General features: G+C 37.3%; 1 protein-coding gene across 1 annotated transcript; it reads left to right on the forward strand.

Moving 5' to 3' along the window:
- The first annotated feature begins 6805 nt into the window (after positions 1-6805).
- On the forward strand, positions 6806-14463 carry LOC145099178 (disease resistance protein RUN1-like). The gene is made up of 8 exons (XM_079036772.1): positions 6806-6962; positions 8176-8824; positions 9551-10679; positions 10769-11092; positions 11170-12072; positions 12159-12774; positions 13547-13617; positions 14180-14463. Exons 2-7 carry the CDS (start codon positions 8250-8252, stop codon positions 13582-13584), a joined length of 3585 nt encoding a protein of 1194 aa, XP_078892898.1. The 5' UTR covers positions 6806-6962; positions 8176-8249; the 3' UTR covers positions 13585-13617; positions 14180-14463.
- The last annotated feature ends 3851 nt before the right edge of the window (positions 14464-18314 follow it).

An 18314-nucleotide genomic window follows, 5' to 3' on the forward strand; every position in this document is an offset into this window, starting at 1 on the left:
GTTAATAAACTTAGTCAAGGATACATAGCGAGTTCTTAAATTTCGATTATGATTATGACATTCCTCTTCATAATTCGAATCATAAGAACGTGACACATAAAATATCATGGCAGAAGATTGATAAAGTATTAAATGTTCATGTAAGACATTATGCATCGTGTCCCATACACTTCGGGTATAGGATCAATTGCAAGTGCTATAATATTTGACCATTCTAAAATTTTCCAAATGTCTAGCGCATTAAGAGGGAAAAGGACAAGAATCGGTTTTGACTAAGATAATTAAACAACTATCAAAGGACAATCCAAAGTTTGCCGAGGATTGGTTGCTTGTGAGTAGTTGGAAGTATGATATTGGATGGAGCATATCGACATTATTATGAATAGATAGGATTCTATTAAGAATGAGTTGTCATATGGTTAGTATGGAAAGGTTTCCATATTGGGAATTGGATATTGAGAATCTATGTCTAGATTAGAAACTTTTATGCAAAATGATGTTCAAAGGAATGTACCTTGAGTGAGAGATATCACATCTATGGAATTGTCTTGTAACAATTTCCGATAGAGAGCTTTGTAATTCATTGGCAATAGTCATTGTGACCTTAGTGCAATGACATTACAAAAGGATCATTGCATAAAATGTTAGAATCTAGCATATTCTATAAGTCGCAAAAATTTGATATTCTTTCACTTATGAAAAGGATTGGGAGTTGTGAAATGAGTATGATTGGAAATGTGTTCATTTGATCTATTTCACAAAGTAAGAACCATAGGTAAACATTGTGTGCATGCTAAGAGCATGGGACAAGTGTTGTAAGAATTCAAGTAAGAAGTTGATTAACCGAAACGACAAATAACGAGTAATCGATATGGTGATAAATAAAAGGTGTTTTATTTATGCTCAAAGGTTTGAGGCCACATGGGATTAGTATTATTCTTGTGTTTCACTTTGCATGTTTTGACTTCCTGAATAATTTAATTGGTTGAGAACAGTCAAATTATTCAAACGGGCCACAGTCGTTCATATGTTGGAAGTAGATATGAATGAAGACTGTCGTGAATTGGTGTGTGGATTGTCTAAAAGGTATTAGATATAAGCAAATGTTTGTTGCAACATTCATGAGTGCTTATGAATATGATTTGAGCATTGGATTAAACCCACGCTCACTTGGATCACTTCATGGATTTTATCACAAGTGATTAGTGAGACGATAACATTTTATATTCTTGAAACCCAGATGTGTGAGTTGTATCTTGCGAGTCGGTTGCACATTGATAATATGTAAACGCACCAGTAACTTGGTGTTATAAAACATATTGTTGTGTGTGATTTGGTGAGTGAGTACAAGCGAGCATTGAGTCAAAGTTTATCCATTCCTTTTATCCAAAGTAGGATAAAAGCGATATATGTGGGCCCCTCGATGATTTAGTGATGGCACCTAAGCGCTTGGCCAAGTCGGGACTAAATTGATGTGTTCAATTGTAGTCTGTTGTCAGTCGTCATAAATCTGAATTCGGGAAACAACACATAGACAGAGAAAATGATTTAGATCCATGTCTCAGTCTATACGATATCTAAAATGGAGGAATATATGATCCCTTATCTAAAGGACACACGTATCTGATAAGATCAGAGTTGACAGCGGCTTTGGAAAGCTACGATTGCAGATCAGGATCTGAAGTCATACGCAGAATAGTTATTAGACTTATCCAAGTGGGAGACTGTTGTATTAGTGTCTAAGTTCATAACTATTTTGGTATGTACTTGACCCGATGGTGCATGGTCCTTTTAGGTTACCTTCACCAAAGCAACTTGATAGGATGAATTATGGAGAGAAAGGATTAATTATGATTTATTAATATATTATGAGAATAATATATTAAAGGAGAAATCATATTGTTTAATTAATATTAGTCAAGAATTAATAAGAATTAAGTTTGTGGCTAAAAGACATTAATTAAACTTAAGGGACTAGAACTGTCAATTGTGTGATAGTTGAATATTGAGCTAATGGACTCCATATTAAAGGGTTGGACGAATTCTATGGGGAAACCCATTAGAAATCATCCAAAGGCCTTTAAGAAAGGGGTTCATGGGTTGCTTAGGGCCTAAGCATCCAAATTAGGGTTTCCTTGTTAGATAACCCTAATAACATCACTATTTAAAGAACCCTTAAGCCCCAAAAACGTGGTGAACTTGTTCTTAGCCTCCTTCTCTTTTCTTCATCATCCTCTTTCTCTTGGTGTTTGTGAGCCATTAGAGGAGTGACATTTGTGACTCTAAGCTTTCTAAAGTCATTACAAGAAGGATTTGAGATTATTATTGCTACATAAAAATCAAGGTATGATCTAAACCCTAATCCATATGTTATATTGATTATTATATACTAGATCTAGGGTTTGGAGACTTGGATGAATTGCATGTACAATAGAGAAACCTAGATCCAAGCATTAGGGTTTGTATGAGCACATAGGATGTTCTTATGGCTAAAACCCAACAGGCTCTGATACCAACTTGTAACATCCCAAAAATACAGGCCAAAATTTTCATTTTTCACTCAATATCTAGTAAAATCATTCGTAAATAAACATTGCCCGTTCAAACCATTTCATAAACATATACTATGTCTGAAAACCAAAACATGTGTTGAATCAAAATGTCAGAGTATAAATCCTAGAACAATCCCATAAATGCGGAAAACAGTGTGTGTATGATGTGTCGCTACCGCGCCAACTCCCTCCCCTTCGACGAAGAGGTACCTGAAACCAAAACTGTAAACTGTAAGCACGAAGCTTAGTGAGTTCCCCCACTGTACCACATACCATATATTCGCATAGCATACATACTGCCAGGCAATTCTGGGGTGCCCGACCTACCCGGTACGACCATTCTGGGCTGCCGACCTACCTGTGCGGCCATTCTGGGGTGCCGTCCTGCCCGTGTCAAGCCATTCTGGGGTGCTGACTACCCATGTCAAGCCGTTCTGGGGTGCTGACTACCCTCGGGACTACTCCCCTCCTACTACCACTAACACATATAACAGATCATACTGACATATAAACATATCATCACATACTGTCAGACATAGCTGGGGTGCCTGACCTACCCTTCGATCCTAACGACGGAACTCTACTACTATCACATATAACATATCATGCCAGCACATAACATATCAGGTAATAGCAAACCCATATGATATCACAAAGACAATCATCTAACATACAACTCCTACTGGTGGGTCGACATTGTGGCTGTAGACCCACCGCTACTGGAAGGTAACTCACCTCGAAGTAGCTGCTGATTTGAGCGGGAAGTGACTATCTACTGCTGCTGCTGCTGCTGTTCCGGAAGTCCTCCGGCTACAATTCCCACAAAACGTTCAGTCAAACACTGCTAGATGTACTTAGGGTAAAATGACCATTTTACCCTTGATCAGGTCATAGTCCAAGTCAAAGTCAACTTCCAGTTGACTCGACTCGTCGCGTTGGCTTGCCAACTCGTCGAGTCCCTACCCATTCGATTGTCCTTAATCCCGTCTCTACTCGTCGAGTGAGGCAACGACTCGACGAGTTCTTCTTCTAAACTGATGTCCAAAAGTCCTTCATCCTACTCGTCGAGTTGTATGAACAACTCGTCGAGTTCATCTTCATCCTATGAACACTCTATGCTGAGACTCGCCGAGTGGTATGAACAACTCGCCGAGTCTGTTCTTGAGGTAAGAAGATTGCCTTAGACTCGCCGAGTCAGGGCATTGACTCGCCAAGTCCCTCCATGGATGAGTTTGGCTTCCGACTCACTGAGTCCACCCATGACTCACAACTCCACTCAGCAAACACGAAAAAGGGGAAAACTCGGGGACTCGCGACTCGACTCGCCGAGTCCGATGAACGAATCGCTGAGTCGCATGCATGCAAAACCTGTATACTCGATTCTGCTTGAATCTAGTGCATACCATTCATAGATATGGGTTCCTAGGGTTGATTTTACATGTAAAGTTTCCAAATTTACGTGCACGCATGCTCATTAAAGTGATTTAAGGACTTTAATGGGGTTAGAAGTGTAGATCTAGGCTTGTTCATGAAAATGGCCCGTAAAGGTTGTAGATTTGAGCCTCTAGAGCTCAGATGTGGTCAGATCTGAAGGATAAACGAACCAATGAGCCCTATAAACCACAACCAAGCCAATAAATGGTTCAAAAAGTCATAAAGATGCTCTAATGAAGGTTCAACCATAGAAACAGAAGAAGGGGTCGATTTTTTACCTTACTATTCTCTGAAATGGGCTCACAACTTCTGTTCTCCTCATTCTCCTTGATCTTTCCTCCTTCTCTTCTTCAAAACTTCAAAGAAACACACACAAACACTTAAATCACAAAGGGAAAGGTTAGCGTTTGGCTAAGGTTGCTCTGACAGTGAAGGGGGTGAGCTTGGGGGCGCATATGGTGGTTTAAATAGGGTGCAAACCCTTGAAATTAGGGTTTCATCCAGACAGCGGGGACTCGCCGAGTCCAGAATGTGGACTCGCCGAGTCACCAACTTAAACGTGCTCAATATCCCGACTCTACTCGGCGAGTCGGGCCTACAACTCGCCGAGTCCAAGGCTAAAAATGAAAATTACTTAGATAGGTCATACGTACCAGGAACCAGGTGCTACAGTAGATGTCATTTTTATTATTGTTATGTTTTTGTATAAAATGACCTGAGTCACCTTACCCATGACCTAACTTCTTTAAATAGATGGATAATGACCCCATTAAATTTTAATACATGGATCATAACCTAATTCTTTTAAAAAAATGGATCATATGACCTAAGTCCGCCCATTTATTATTGATTTTATTAACCTCAAAATATGTTATTCCCTTTGAGGTTTACCTACACCAGACGAGCTAAGTCTCAAGTGTTTGACTGGTAGGGTTGACGTTTACTTGTATTACAATAAGTCTGAGTTGGGAAGCGTAATTTGGTCTTTTCCTTAAGTCAGTTAGCAGAGTGTTAGCATTGGAGGAGGAAATTTCTTGTTCAGTTGAATCTAGTTCATTGGGAGAGACCTGCCCTCTCAAAAGGCAGATGTCATAATTGTAATCCTTCTTTCTAGTACATTAATCATTTAGTAAAGAGTAATCAGTTCAATCTTACAGATCTTGATTACTCGAAAATTGTCTAGGATGTAACAAAATAAAAATAGTTATAACCTTGCAATGGATGCTTGAAAATGGCAACATCTAAATGTAGTTGGGGCATGAAATTTGTCTAATGTTGTTTTAACTATTTACATGCAAACCTCAAATCCTTACTTAAGAGGAGCATGTCAAGCAATTGTACAGTTAGGGCTCTAAATTCAGAGTTAAGGCATGCTTTCTTCAAAAGTATATGTATAGCTCCTCCACATGTTGACTTTTTTTTTTCTTAACTACAAATCTAGCCAACTTTTTTCATAATTTAATAAAAGCTTTGTTTTCTATTTATCATTATTTGTATAGACATCGCAAGAAAAGCTTATAACTCCAGTCGGTGCAATCTTTGGGATAAAGTATTTACATATAAAAACATTTTACACATTAATTTGAACCAATCATTATAAAGTTAGAAAAATCATATTACTATATAAATTAATAAATGTTTGAAAATCATTAATTAATGATTATAACTACAAAGTATTAATATTATTTTAATTTACTAACCGCAATTACTACGAGTTATAACCTAGTTTATAAAGAAGCAAACCAGATACCTTTTTCACTATTGAAAGACTAAAATCACTTGACCATCTTCTTAACAAACCATTATTATAACCACAAAAAAGAAGAAATATGAACAAGGTCTAAGATGAGAGAGAGTCAATACTCATAATTTTCTCAGGCCAACCCCACTTCTTAAAATTCGGACAATTTTACGCATACAACTAGTCTAGGAATAACATTTATTATTAAAAAATTTAAATGAAATGAGAATGAAATTTAAAGAGTAAAATAGAATGAGAAGATGTGTGGAAAAAAAATGAAAATGTAACTGTTAAAACAGGTTCCACAAGCCTTTAACCTTCTTCTAACGGTAACCAATGCGCTCAAATCCATCTCCTCGGCGGTACCGCCTGCCACCCGCCGGAGCCCGCTTCCGATACCCTCCACTCTAATAAATATCATTATTATCTTCCAATTTTAAGTATCATGATAAGTACTCTGTTGATTTTGGTCGCCATAATGAATATCAATTATTTTCTATAAAATTCTCCTTGCTAATAATTATTTTGTTGAAAGGTACCTTGTCTTTATGAACATAACTAGTTTATAACCCGTGAAACCACGGCTACAAAATTAATTAAACTTTAATAATTAGAACATAAAATTATTAATCAATTATAATCGTTAATTTAAATAAATATGTGAAATTATATCACCTTATAATTTGTATTAATTTTATTTTAATTTTTATTGCATTGTTATTAATTTATTGTAATTAAAGTGAAATTTTTAAAATTTGAAATAAAGAATTAATAGGTTGACAATTGGCATGCATTAATTAAGAGGTTTAAAGGGTAACACATGACAAAAAAAAAAAAATGTGTATTAATTAGGAGGCCTACTATGATGACACGTGTCAAAAGGATATTAAAAGTATTCTTTTATTAGAATAAGGATTACGATTATTGAATTTAGCTTGTCTTCATAAATATCATTTTTTTTTCGTGAAACTACATTGGCTTAATAAAATATCATTACCACTTTAATAATCATCAATTTTAATTCTACAATAAATATCATTAGATATATAGTTTTCTTTAATAACTCTCCTCTCTGGCCGTCTCCCTTCCTCGTTGACTTGCTGTTTCCCTCCGATCGACTTAACGCGGTTCGCTCTGTACTTTTCACTCTTCATCTTTCTCGGCCTCTTCACTGTTGGTTCATCCTTTATCACTGCTGTTTCAGTTCTCCTTGTCATCCTGTAGGCTTCTTACAAGTTAGTTTCACATGTCGTTAGACAATTTCATCTTATTAATCATAAATCACATCATAATCATTTGGTTATTTCACCAACAGGTGATTGAATATTGTCTATTTCAATTGTTTTTGTTTAATTTTGTATATCAATTAAGATAGTCCACACTCCTTCTAGCCCAAAGTCCAGTATGATGAACAAAACTTCCTGCACGATGAGAATTCTTTAAGCCTCTAACATTGCTTCCTCAATTCCTCTATATTTTCTAATTCATAACACGATTTTTCCATTTGACTCTTTTTGAATGATGTTTATGAACAAGCTTCAATATTTGACTGTCATAATGAGTTACCTTTGAAGTTTCTTATATTATTGAGTTTGAAATTGAACCCTTAGAAAGGGCAAAGTGGAAGGCGTGTTTTGTTGGCTTCAGAAACATATCATTTGGAACAAGCCCATCAATATTCTTAGTTGAAACACTTAAAATAAGATGTATGCTGATACTAGATCCAGTTATATATGAATTTTAAATTTGTGTAGATTGTTGTTGCTAATTTTGGAGATCCATAATTAAACAACCTTGCCAAGCAACTGCTATTTTTTTTGTTTAAAACTTTACATCTTTCAATTGTTTGTTGATATCTAGTAAAAGCTTGAAATTTCCTATATGTTTTGCATTTTCCTTCATGGGAGGTAATAGTGGATCTTGTAGTTATTTCAAGAATGGTATTTTGGTGTAGATTTCTTTGATGATTACTCTACTGAAATTCATATGGATTTTACTTAGACAAATAAGGATCTTTATGTGGGCTAATCGAATTAAAACAGAGGCGTTGTAGTTTCAATGCATAAGTTGGTTTGTTTTTTTTTTCTTGAATCTAAACTTAGCCAGAAAAACAGGCTAACCAATTTAGTTTAATTGGTAACAGCTTTTAAAATAAATTTCATGGCAATGTAATGGTTATTCTATATCCATACTTTGTTTTTGTGGGAAAGAATATTCTATATAAATACTTAGTTAGCTATATATGTGTTGGCTAAAGGATCCAAAATCCTGTCACATAATTATAATTGCCATGAGATTGCTGTTGTAGTGATTTAACAGCGTCTCTTTGTATTTCAAACACAGCAGCAACCGCTTAATGCTTATTCTTTTGTGTTCCTTTTCCAGTGTTTATTTGATGAGATTGAAGTTGCATATTTTAAATATTAATAATTTGGATTTTATGTATAGGCTTTATTTGAACCACAAGTTAAGAGTTTCTAGCTTATTGAGACACACAAAGGCTTATCAACCCATAACTCATAATGGTTATTCTCTCTGAACTCCTCTCAGAAGGATCTTCATCTTCTTCATCAACTAGTGGTCATAGTCCAACTGATGGTCAAAGTTCATCAAATGATGGTCCTAATTATGATGTATTTTTAAGTTTTAGAGGTGTTGACACTCGTCATAGTTTCACTGATCACCTTCATAAAGCCCTCATTGATGCCAATATCAATACCTTCTTGGATGATGAAGAGATTGAAACAGGAGAAGATCTGAAACCAGAATTGGAGACTGCAATTAAGGCATCTCGGGGTTCTATCATTGTGATATCTAAGAATTATGCTTCTTCAACATGGTGTCTGGATGAATTGGTGTTGATCCTTGAGCAGCATATGACATCTGATCATATTATTATCCCCATATTTTATCATGTTGAGCCCACCCATATCAGGAAGCAACAAAGTAGCTTTGGAGATGCAATGGCTAAGCATAAACAGACAATGGAAGCAGAGACAAATGCAAATAAAAGAAGTGAATGGGCTCAAAAGATGGACCGATGGAATAAAGCCCTTATAGAAGTAGCTAATTTAAAAGGAAAAGACGTCAATGGAAGGTAACCGTTTTCTTACCTATATTACCAAAATTCTTCAATTTTGTTTGATTAACACATGAATGTTAGTATCATCTTCTCCCAATGCATTTCAATAAGTTTCTTTAACATCATTAAAAAGACATATATATATGTGTATATATATATATATATATATATATATATATATATATATATATATATATATATTAGGATACAAATTCCACACATTTTTTTTATGCATTTTGTGTTTCATTATAAGTTAATTCATTTAGACAAACTGTTCCAATTATTTTGTATGCTTTCTATTAAGAAAACAAGATTTGAAGGGTTTGCTCTGCATCTCCTATTACTTATACCATACCACCTTATAATCATAGTGTCTTTTATGATAAATAACTTATCTTACCTTTAAGCAGTAAAACATTACCTATAACTGGCACTTTTTTCAAAACACACCACAATGATAGTTATGATGGTCTTGTGTAAATGCAGTGAAGTTAGGTTGTCCATTAGTGAAATCTGGTATTACATTGGCATCTTTTATCTTATTATACATAAATATTTATGACCTTGCACATTGGAACTTGTATGGTTAGAACATAGAAGTGTAAACACAATATCATTTTAATGTGAAGGACTTGATTAAAATTAATAGCTATGATATGATTTTGATTTTGGATCTTTGGACAAATTAAATCTCCAAATCCAGTTTGTTAGTTCTGTGGCTCATATAAAATCTGATTTCAGGCTAGAGACGGAATTTATTGAAGAAATTGTGAAGGACATCCACCGTAGATTACATGTACCCTTAAGGAGTGTTCGGCAACAACTTATTGGGATGGACTATTCCATTAAGTTCATAACTTCATGGTTGAAAGATGGATCCTCACATACGGCAGACATACTCACTATTTATGGTATAGGAGGGATTGGGAAGACAACTTTAGCCAAACATGTCTATGGGCTATATGCTCACGAATTCCACAAAAGCAGCTGTATTGAAGATGTTAGTAGGGTATGTGATGGAAAGTTTAATGGGTTGCTTGATTTACAAGAAAAACTAAGCAGTGACATTTCAAAAACAAGTTCCGTTAAAGTTCATGATGCTTTGGTATACACCTCAAAGATAGAGAATGCAGTAGCACGTAAAAGGGTGTTTCTTGTTCTTGATGATATTAGTATGCTTAATCAGTTGGATGCGTTACTTGGAAGCAAAGGTTTTCATCCCGGAAGCAAAATAATTATAACCACAAAGGAAAGACGTTTGATAGAGAGGTGTGCACTATTCAAAACAGACATTAAACCAAAGCATACAGAGCTCTTGCTTCAAGGCTTACATGAGACCGAATCATGGAAACTTTTGTGTCTCCATGCATTCAAATGCAACTATCCCAAGACAGGTTATGAAGGGGTGTTATATAAGCTTGTGAAGTATTGTCAAGGACATCCATTGGCTCTTGTAGTATTGGGAAAATCTTTATATGATCGAGACGTAACTTATTGGGAAGGGTGCATAGAAGGGCTAAAGAAAGAAACAGATTCTCATGTGAATAATGTCTTGAGAATGAGCTTTAACTCTTTGCCATCCAAAAATGATAAGGACTTGTTTAAGTATATTGCTTGTTTTTTTGTTGGCATAGATAGAGATGTTGCGGAAACAATATTAAAAGCATGCAATATAAACATAAGATCTGGAATCCCGAATCTCCTCGACCGATTCCTTCTTTCTATTGGATGGAAAAACGAATTGAAGATGCATCAGTTGGTTCAAGAGATGGGAAGATTCGAAGTACGTCAAGAATCACATGACAAGCCATGGAAGAGAAGTCTATTATGGTGTCATGAGGAGTCATTCAGAGTGTTAAAACAAAAAAAGGTAAGAGGTCATATGTGGTTTTAAAAGTATGCATGTTAAAAATATTGTGTATGGTCTTAACTTTTTATTTACATTATGTTTCTTCTTAGGGTAAGGGAAATCTTCTTGGCCTTGCCCTTGACATGCGCATGCTTGAGAAAGAGATGTTGGGTGCATCATATAAGATAAAAACAGATGCATTAAGTAAGATGGATAATTTGATGCTACTACAACTCAATTATGTTCACATGAATGGATCTTATGAGAACTTTCCACCGGAACTAAGAGGTTTGTGTATGCATGGATTCCATTTAAAGTCTATACCTTCAGAATTACCTATGGAGAATCTTGTTGCTCTTGACATGTCATATAGCAATATTGAATCATTTATCGGTTGTTATAGTAATCCACAACGACTTGAGAAGTGGCAAAAGGTAACTTATTTACGTTGATAATTTTTCCATGTTTAGTTGAATTTCACTACCATTCTAACTTCTTTCCATTTTTATAGTTGGATGGATTATGCTTAAAAAACAAAAGGTTGCTTGGATCATTGAAGGTTCTTAATTTAAGTTCCTGTAAACAACTTTGTAGTCTTGGTGACTTTAACCAATTCCCAGCTCTCGAGAGGTTAATAGTTAGAAATTGCACTGGTTTGCTTGAGGTTTGTGAATCAATTGAGCAGTGTGTTGAACTTGCCCTAATCGATCTAAGCTACTGCAACCAGCTTAAAAAACTTCCAAGAAGTATAGGCATGCTAAAGAAGGTAAAAACAATGTTGCTAGATGGTTGTAATCTCGAAGAATCTCAAACTGAGAATACAAATTTCGATATGGATTCACTGGAAATGTGCAATGCTAACAAACATGTTAGCATAAGCACAAGAACCTCTTCCTCCACCTTTTTGGGTGCTATGCGAAGCCATTTGAAGTTTTTTTCAAGTTCTTTGCCAAGATCTCTAGTAAGGTTGTCCCTTGTAAATAATAATTTGTCCACTGAATCCTTTCCTATGGATTTCAGTAGTCTGTCCTTGTTAAAGGAATTATATTTAGATAACAGTCCTATCCATTCCATGCCCAATTGTGTGAGAACCCTTCCAAAGCTTGAAATACTTAGTATGCAAGACTGTAATAAATTGAAGTCAGTCGAACATCCTCCACACAGACTAAAAAAAATGTTGCTCTATTCTCATTCCAAGTCTTTAGAAAAAGTTGTATTTGATCCGAAAATGTCTCCCCTCAAGTTATTTTCTTTTTTAAGAAGTTACACACTTGGGTCGTATGAAATTGAAGGCATGGTGAAAATCCAGGCAATGGTGGGTGTTGAGGAAAAGGTATTACATAGCTTGGGCTGGATTAATTTACTCCATAACAAAAGGAACGGGGGAAATAATCCTAGGGAATCTCGAATGCAGGTTTTGTCCGGTTAACTGTCTTTTTTTATTTGACTACATAAAATACTATAATATAATCATTTAATTAAGATGTTTGTATATGGCAGATGTTATATGAATTTGGAATATTCAGCACAACATATGACGCAGAGGATATGCCGAGTTGGTTTATTCATAGAAGCGCAGGGCCATCGATATCATTTACAATCCCATCATCATCTCCAAACAACCTCCTTAAAGGACTCAACTTCTGCTTTCTGCAGACAAGGAGAGTTTTGTATGAGAGGCCTTTAATTCTACTTGATCATTTCCCCGTTACACCGATGATCACAGTTAGTAATATAACAAAGAACAGTATGTGGATATACGGACATTACAGGTTGACATTTGGTGTAGGGCGAGAGTGTTGGGTGGTGTTAAGTCATTGGATGTTTGGGATGAATGAGATGGAAGCTGGTGACCATATTACTGTTACTGTTACACCGCCAGAATATGAACTTGTAAAGGAGTGTGGGGTGAGTCTTGTGTATGAGGATGATGGAGAAGAAGAAGAAGATGTGTTGGGTTATTACAAGTCATGGAATCACATAATTGGTGGAGATCTCTCTCATTTTCAAACTACAACAGGACAATACATCCTGGACCACCTGCAGTTTTTTCTGCCTGGCCTTTACTTGTCTCCCTATCATCGTAAATTCGTTCCAGACGGCCCCGACATTCAAGGTAGATGTGATTTTTGTTAAATATATTTTTATTCTCGTGTTTTATGTATAATGACCTACCTTACCCATCACCCACTTTCTTTAAATACATGGATAATGACCCATTTATTTTAATACATATGTCATAACTTAAATCTTTTAAACAACTGGATCATATATACTATTGATTTTATTGACCCATAAGATAAGATGTTTTATAAAAATATTAAAGATAAAAGTTGTACTTTAAATTTATAAAACGAATAGACCCAAGCATTGATTCGTGTAGTCTACAGCAGGAGGTCCAGGAAGCCCATCAAATTAGTTGGGATCAAGTCCAGTCCTTATCACCTTTGTATTTTTCTTTTGTATGTTAATAGCATTCTGTTATCAGTGAAGCACCATCTTTAGGGGGGGGGGGGGGGGGCAGCCTTTTTGGTTTGGTATGGTGTGCTGGCATCCATTTTACCCCACCCTGAGGAGTATTTAAACTTTTCATTTTCTAGAAAATTGTTAGCTAAGAAAATTGTAGTAGGAAAAGCTATTGGAGAGACCCTTCCTCTTGAAAGAATGGGAAAAAACCCTAATAAATCATTTATTATCAGTTAATTGTTACTGGTTGTGAATTTCCTGCTTATTCTCTTTACTCTGTGTGGGGCTTATCAGCACACTCAATTGATCAAGACTTTTGATAAGTTGGATCACATAAATATACCTGGGCCCAATACGACTACTTTGTCCGAATGGATTATTTGTGAATAATGCTTAACACAAAACTTTTTATCTGTTTTCAGAACAAAAGGAAGATTATTGGTTCAGAGCTTTATCCTGAAGGAAGCCTGACATAAGTGGTCGCACACATGAGGTATACTTTTTGACACCCAAACCTTTTCTCTCTTCGCGTGAACAAAAGGCATACACAACCGAATATTAGGAATCAAAGTTCTCAATTGGTTTAGGGTGTAACAAAATAAGAGAAGTAATTATAACCTTTCATTGAATGCATTAAAGTGGAAATATTAAAATTTGGAATCATTGAATACTACAAATATCTGTTCATACCATGTCTAAACACTATGGATCAAAATCTAGGATTGAATTCTCACCACTCCTTGTCACAGTGTAATATGCAATTAGGACCAATTCATAGATTAATCATCTTCAGTAGATGTTTTTGGGTAGATTCTATGTTAATAACAAACTATTACACTTTGGAAAACAATATGAAATTGATCAAGCATATTTCTTGATTTTAGGGAATCTTAATGATAGATTCATTCTTAGGATAGAAGCAAGCAACATGTTGAGAATGCTTAAATTGCTTCAAGAGTTTGGAAGAGATGTGTCACTAGGAATCATTAATATTGTTGAATCAAGAGAATGTAACAGAAACTTTTACAATTTTCTTACTTTTCCTTCTTATGTAGGGTGAGGGGGAATCTTCAAGGTCTCATCCTTCATTCACATGAAAAGGGTTGAGAAAGCTAGAGAGGCTACATGATTGGCATGATTAGAAAATAGATGCATTCGGCAAATGGGGGAATCTTCAAGGTCAATCGTGTGCAAGTCAATGAGCTATATATGTTACTTTTCCAAAAGAATTAAGATAATATATACCAGCCTCTACTGCAAAATTAAACACATTTGGAATTGTATGTTATTTCCCCATGATTCTTTTAAGCATAGTTATCAAAATTAAACACTTCTCGAATTGTGTCTATTTCCTTATCATAATTGGAATTGAAAATTTGTCTCAACTCTCAATCATTGCATTATCAACAATGTCCATCGTGTCTATGGACTCAAAATCTCAAATCTTTGATAGGATTCTATACTTTGTTTGGGTACTATGTAAAATTATCATGCTACACCTTAATATACTAAGACTCCGATTCAGAGTTGTGTGAGGTGACTAAGTAGGGAGTCCTTTGGCTCCGCAGTCGGGCTGGGACCCGATATTTCAGATAATTGGTGAACGAACTGAGACCAGGAGGCCGCGTTAGATTTTGGAGAGAAGCCATGTGGTAGCATACTGCTTCAAGCAGTTCCGTGTTTCAGGCAGTTCAGTATTTCATGCAGTTCTGTGTTTCAGGCAGTTCAGTGTTCAGGCAGTAAGTGTTTTAGGCAGTTCAGTGTTTCACAAATTTCAATGCTTCGGACAGTCAGTGTCTCAAGCGGTAATGGTAACTGAGGATCTCATGTATGGTAAGTGTAATAGATTGCTGAGTAATGCTAAGTTACCCACCGCGGGGTTCATCTATAATGATTCAGTATGAGTGGTCTATTAGGGATTCAGATCATCTAGAGACAGCAAATTTCAGACAGAGTACATGTAATCTTGTTGCGAGGTATTTGTTCACCTTAGGAATTTAGGGCTTTACGAAGATTGTCACAACTACCCTAGGAAGCCTAGGGTGTGCTCAAGATGGTGACCATGTTACTTGAGTGGTTCGGCGCATAAGAGATGGTAAGGAATGATTTCGAGGACAAAATCTAATTTAAGTGGGGGAGAGTTGTAACACCCTGTTTATTTATTAGATAAATAAATTAATTAATGAATGAATACTAGCCCTAAAATAAATAATTATATTTCAAAGGTTGATCTTGAGGAGCTAATTGTCACACTTTAAGAGATTGGGGGTTAAAGGTGTAAGTTCCAGATTAGTTTTGTAAGTATTTAAGAAGGCAGGGGCTAAATGGTAAGTATTATACTCGATTTGTAAAGGATTTTAAGGCTGAGCGTTAAAAAGGTATATTGGGGATTTATGTTGAAAGAAAAGGAGGGTGGAGGGGCTTATCTTGCCATTATGGAAAACTTATGTATGAAGGCGGGTATTTAAGGGTTCAAACCCTAAACCTAGTGCAAGAAACTACATCTGCCATCTCCTCTTTCATTCTGGTAGCCGCTGCTACCATTGGAGCCTCCTCAGCCACCATTTGCGTCACCAAGCCCGACAACCCAGTCCTGCCTACTGCCTCGCCGAGAAACGCCATCATCCGCCACCACAGTCGTGCCGCTTTGTTGTTGTCGCTGCTATCATTCCGATGAGAAGAGAAGTCGGGATCGGAGCACCACCGTCCCACTGTTACATTGCCGCCACTCCCTTTATTCGTGTGTTTGCCGATCTGACGAGTCCGAGTCGACCGCCACCATCCCACCTTTTACGTTTTTGCCGCTGCTGCGTCCATTTTCATGACCATCGAAGCGCCGCTGTTTCTTAGTTCTTTTTCCCTGCCCCGTTCCCGTCGTCATTTGCTAATCCGAAGAGACAGTTTTGGTGTGTTTCAGCTCATGGGTTGCAAGCATAGGGGGTGGGCTGTGGTTACTGTTCGTTTGCTTGGCTGAGGGAAAAGAAAGACCACCGCCACCACCATTGGGTGGTGGCTAGCATCGCAACCGCCGCTACTGCTACCTTTTAGTGTTGTTGCCATCACCGTGAGCCACCAAGGGAGGGTGGCTGGACCTTTGTGCAAATAGAAATCTTGTAGTTGTATGTGTGTTTTGTTGTAGAAGGTGCTAATGGCCGGAAAACAGAATAGATGCCCACCATAGCCGCCAGCCATGGTGGCTGCCGCCACAAGCCACCGCTGGCCGCCACGGTGTGGCTGTGTGTGTGTGTGTGTGGTAGTTAGTGTATGTGTGTAGTTTTGGATTAAAGCTTTGTAACTGTGATTAACAATGAATAATAAAAATAATAGTAACCACCACCGTAAGGTGGTGGCCGCTACCGTGAGCCGCCAGTGACCACCACTACCTGAGGTAGTAGTGGGTGGCGCCCCGCTAGCAAACCCTAATGGGCTTAGAGATTGGTTTTGGGCCTATTTGGCCATGTTTGGGTGGAAAACCCTAATTATGAGTATTTGGACCTTGGACTTATTTGGACCCACTTTTGGGCCATTGGGATTGGATGGTGAATTAAGCCCAAACTATTCCATGCCATTTATCTAGTAGAGTAAAGAACTTAATGGACTAAGTCCTTATTGGGCTAATTGAGAAAATACTAATATTTGAGAAATTATCAGGACACACACGAGAAATTATTTAATAAGTGAAATATTAAATAATAATCATTGGCAGAAATTAATCTAAGCAATAATGGACTTAATGAATTAAGTCCTTAGTGGGTTAAGCCCTTAATGGGTTAAGTGAGAAACACTTAACCCTAATTGTCATTTTATGTGAAACCCTAATGGCACATGGGCCTTGAGTTGGGCTTTTCAATTGGGTAATTGGTAATTGGGCCAATAATGGGCCATCCAAGAATGATTATGGACTAGAATATTTAGTTGGGCTTTAGGGTAAGGCCTAAATAAAAGATTGGGCCCAATTTGGAAAATTGGGCCATAGTTTGGGCCTAGAGGGTTGTATGATATTGGGCCCTTAGAATGGGGCATGTTAGACTGGACTGGACAATTGGGCCTTAAGTGAAGTCCATGTAGAGGTTTGGGCTCAATTTAGAAAATTGGTCCATATGTTGGGCTTTGATCCCTAGTTGACTTTGGGCCTATGGATTGGACCTTGGGCTTGGGTAAGCCAAGCTGGGGGTAATGTAGTAATTATCCAAAGTATGTAATCATAGTCATGTAGTGGAACCCAATTATTAATTGGGTGTTATTTTGATGTTGACAGATCGGGAATCTGTCATCTAGCAGCTGGGGTCAAGTCTGCGGGACTTCAGCAGTGTGGGATTGAGTCTGCGGGACTTCAGCAGTGTGAGGTGAGTTTCCTTCCAGTAGGAACGGGTCTACGGCCACAATGCCGGCCCGTTTAGTTAGCAGTCAGTTCCGGACTTCGGTCCGATGCAGTAGTTCAGGGTGCTTGATGTCTTTGTGATTCAAGCATGTCTATGTGTTATGTGTTCCGGACTTCAATCCGATGCAGTATGCAGTATATGTGTTTATGCTAATTGATATGTGTTCATGCTATGCTATGATCAGTCAGTTCCGAACTTCGGTCCGATGCAGGGGACAAGGTCCCAGTCAGTTCCGGACTTCGGTCCGATGCAGTTGGTTCTGTACTTCGGTCCGATGCAGGGGACAAGGTCCCAGTCAGTTTCGGACTTCGGTCCGATGCAATTTCCGGACATCGGTCCGATGCAGAGGGCAAGGCCCTGGTTAGTTTCGGACTTCGGTCCGATGTTGAGGGCAAGGCCCTGGTTAGTTCCGGACTTCGGTCCGATGCAGTGGCCAAGGCCCAGTATGTGCTTTATATGTTATTGTATGATATGTGGTAGTTTGGGGAGACTCACTAAGCTTCGTGCTTACAGATTTCAGTTTTGGTTTCAGGTACTCAGTTTTCAAAAGAGGAGCTCGGGAAGATTGCAGTGCACACACCATCTGTTCAGCTTGGGATGTTTATACTCTGATATTTTGACAAGTGTTATGATATTTTGAGATACACAGTTTATGAATTATATATGATGTTCGATGACTATGATTTTATTATTAAATTAAAACAAAATTTTTAGACTGTATTTTTGGGATGTTACAAGTTGGTATTAGAGCCTTGGTTTGAGGGATTCGAGCGCACTCCCGAGTGTGTCTGAACTCAAACTAAGGAAG

This window comes from Lactuca serriola, chromosome 1 (assembly GCF_051521515.1).
Source record: "Lactuca serriola cultivar US96UC23 chromosome 1, Lser_US96UC23_V15, whole genome shotgun sequence".
Taxonomy (NCBI): Eukaryota; Viridiplantae; Streptophyta; class Magnoliopsida; order Asterales; family Asteraceae; genus Lactuca; species Lactuca serriola.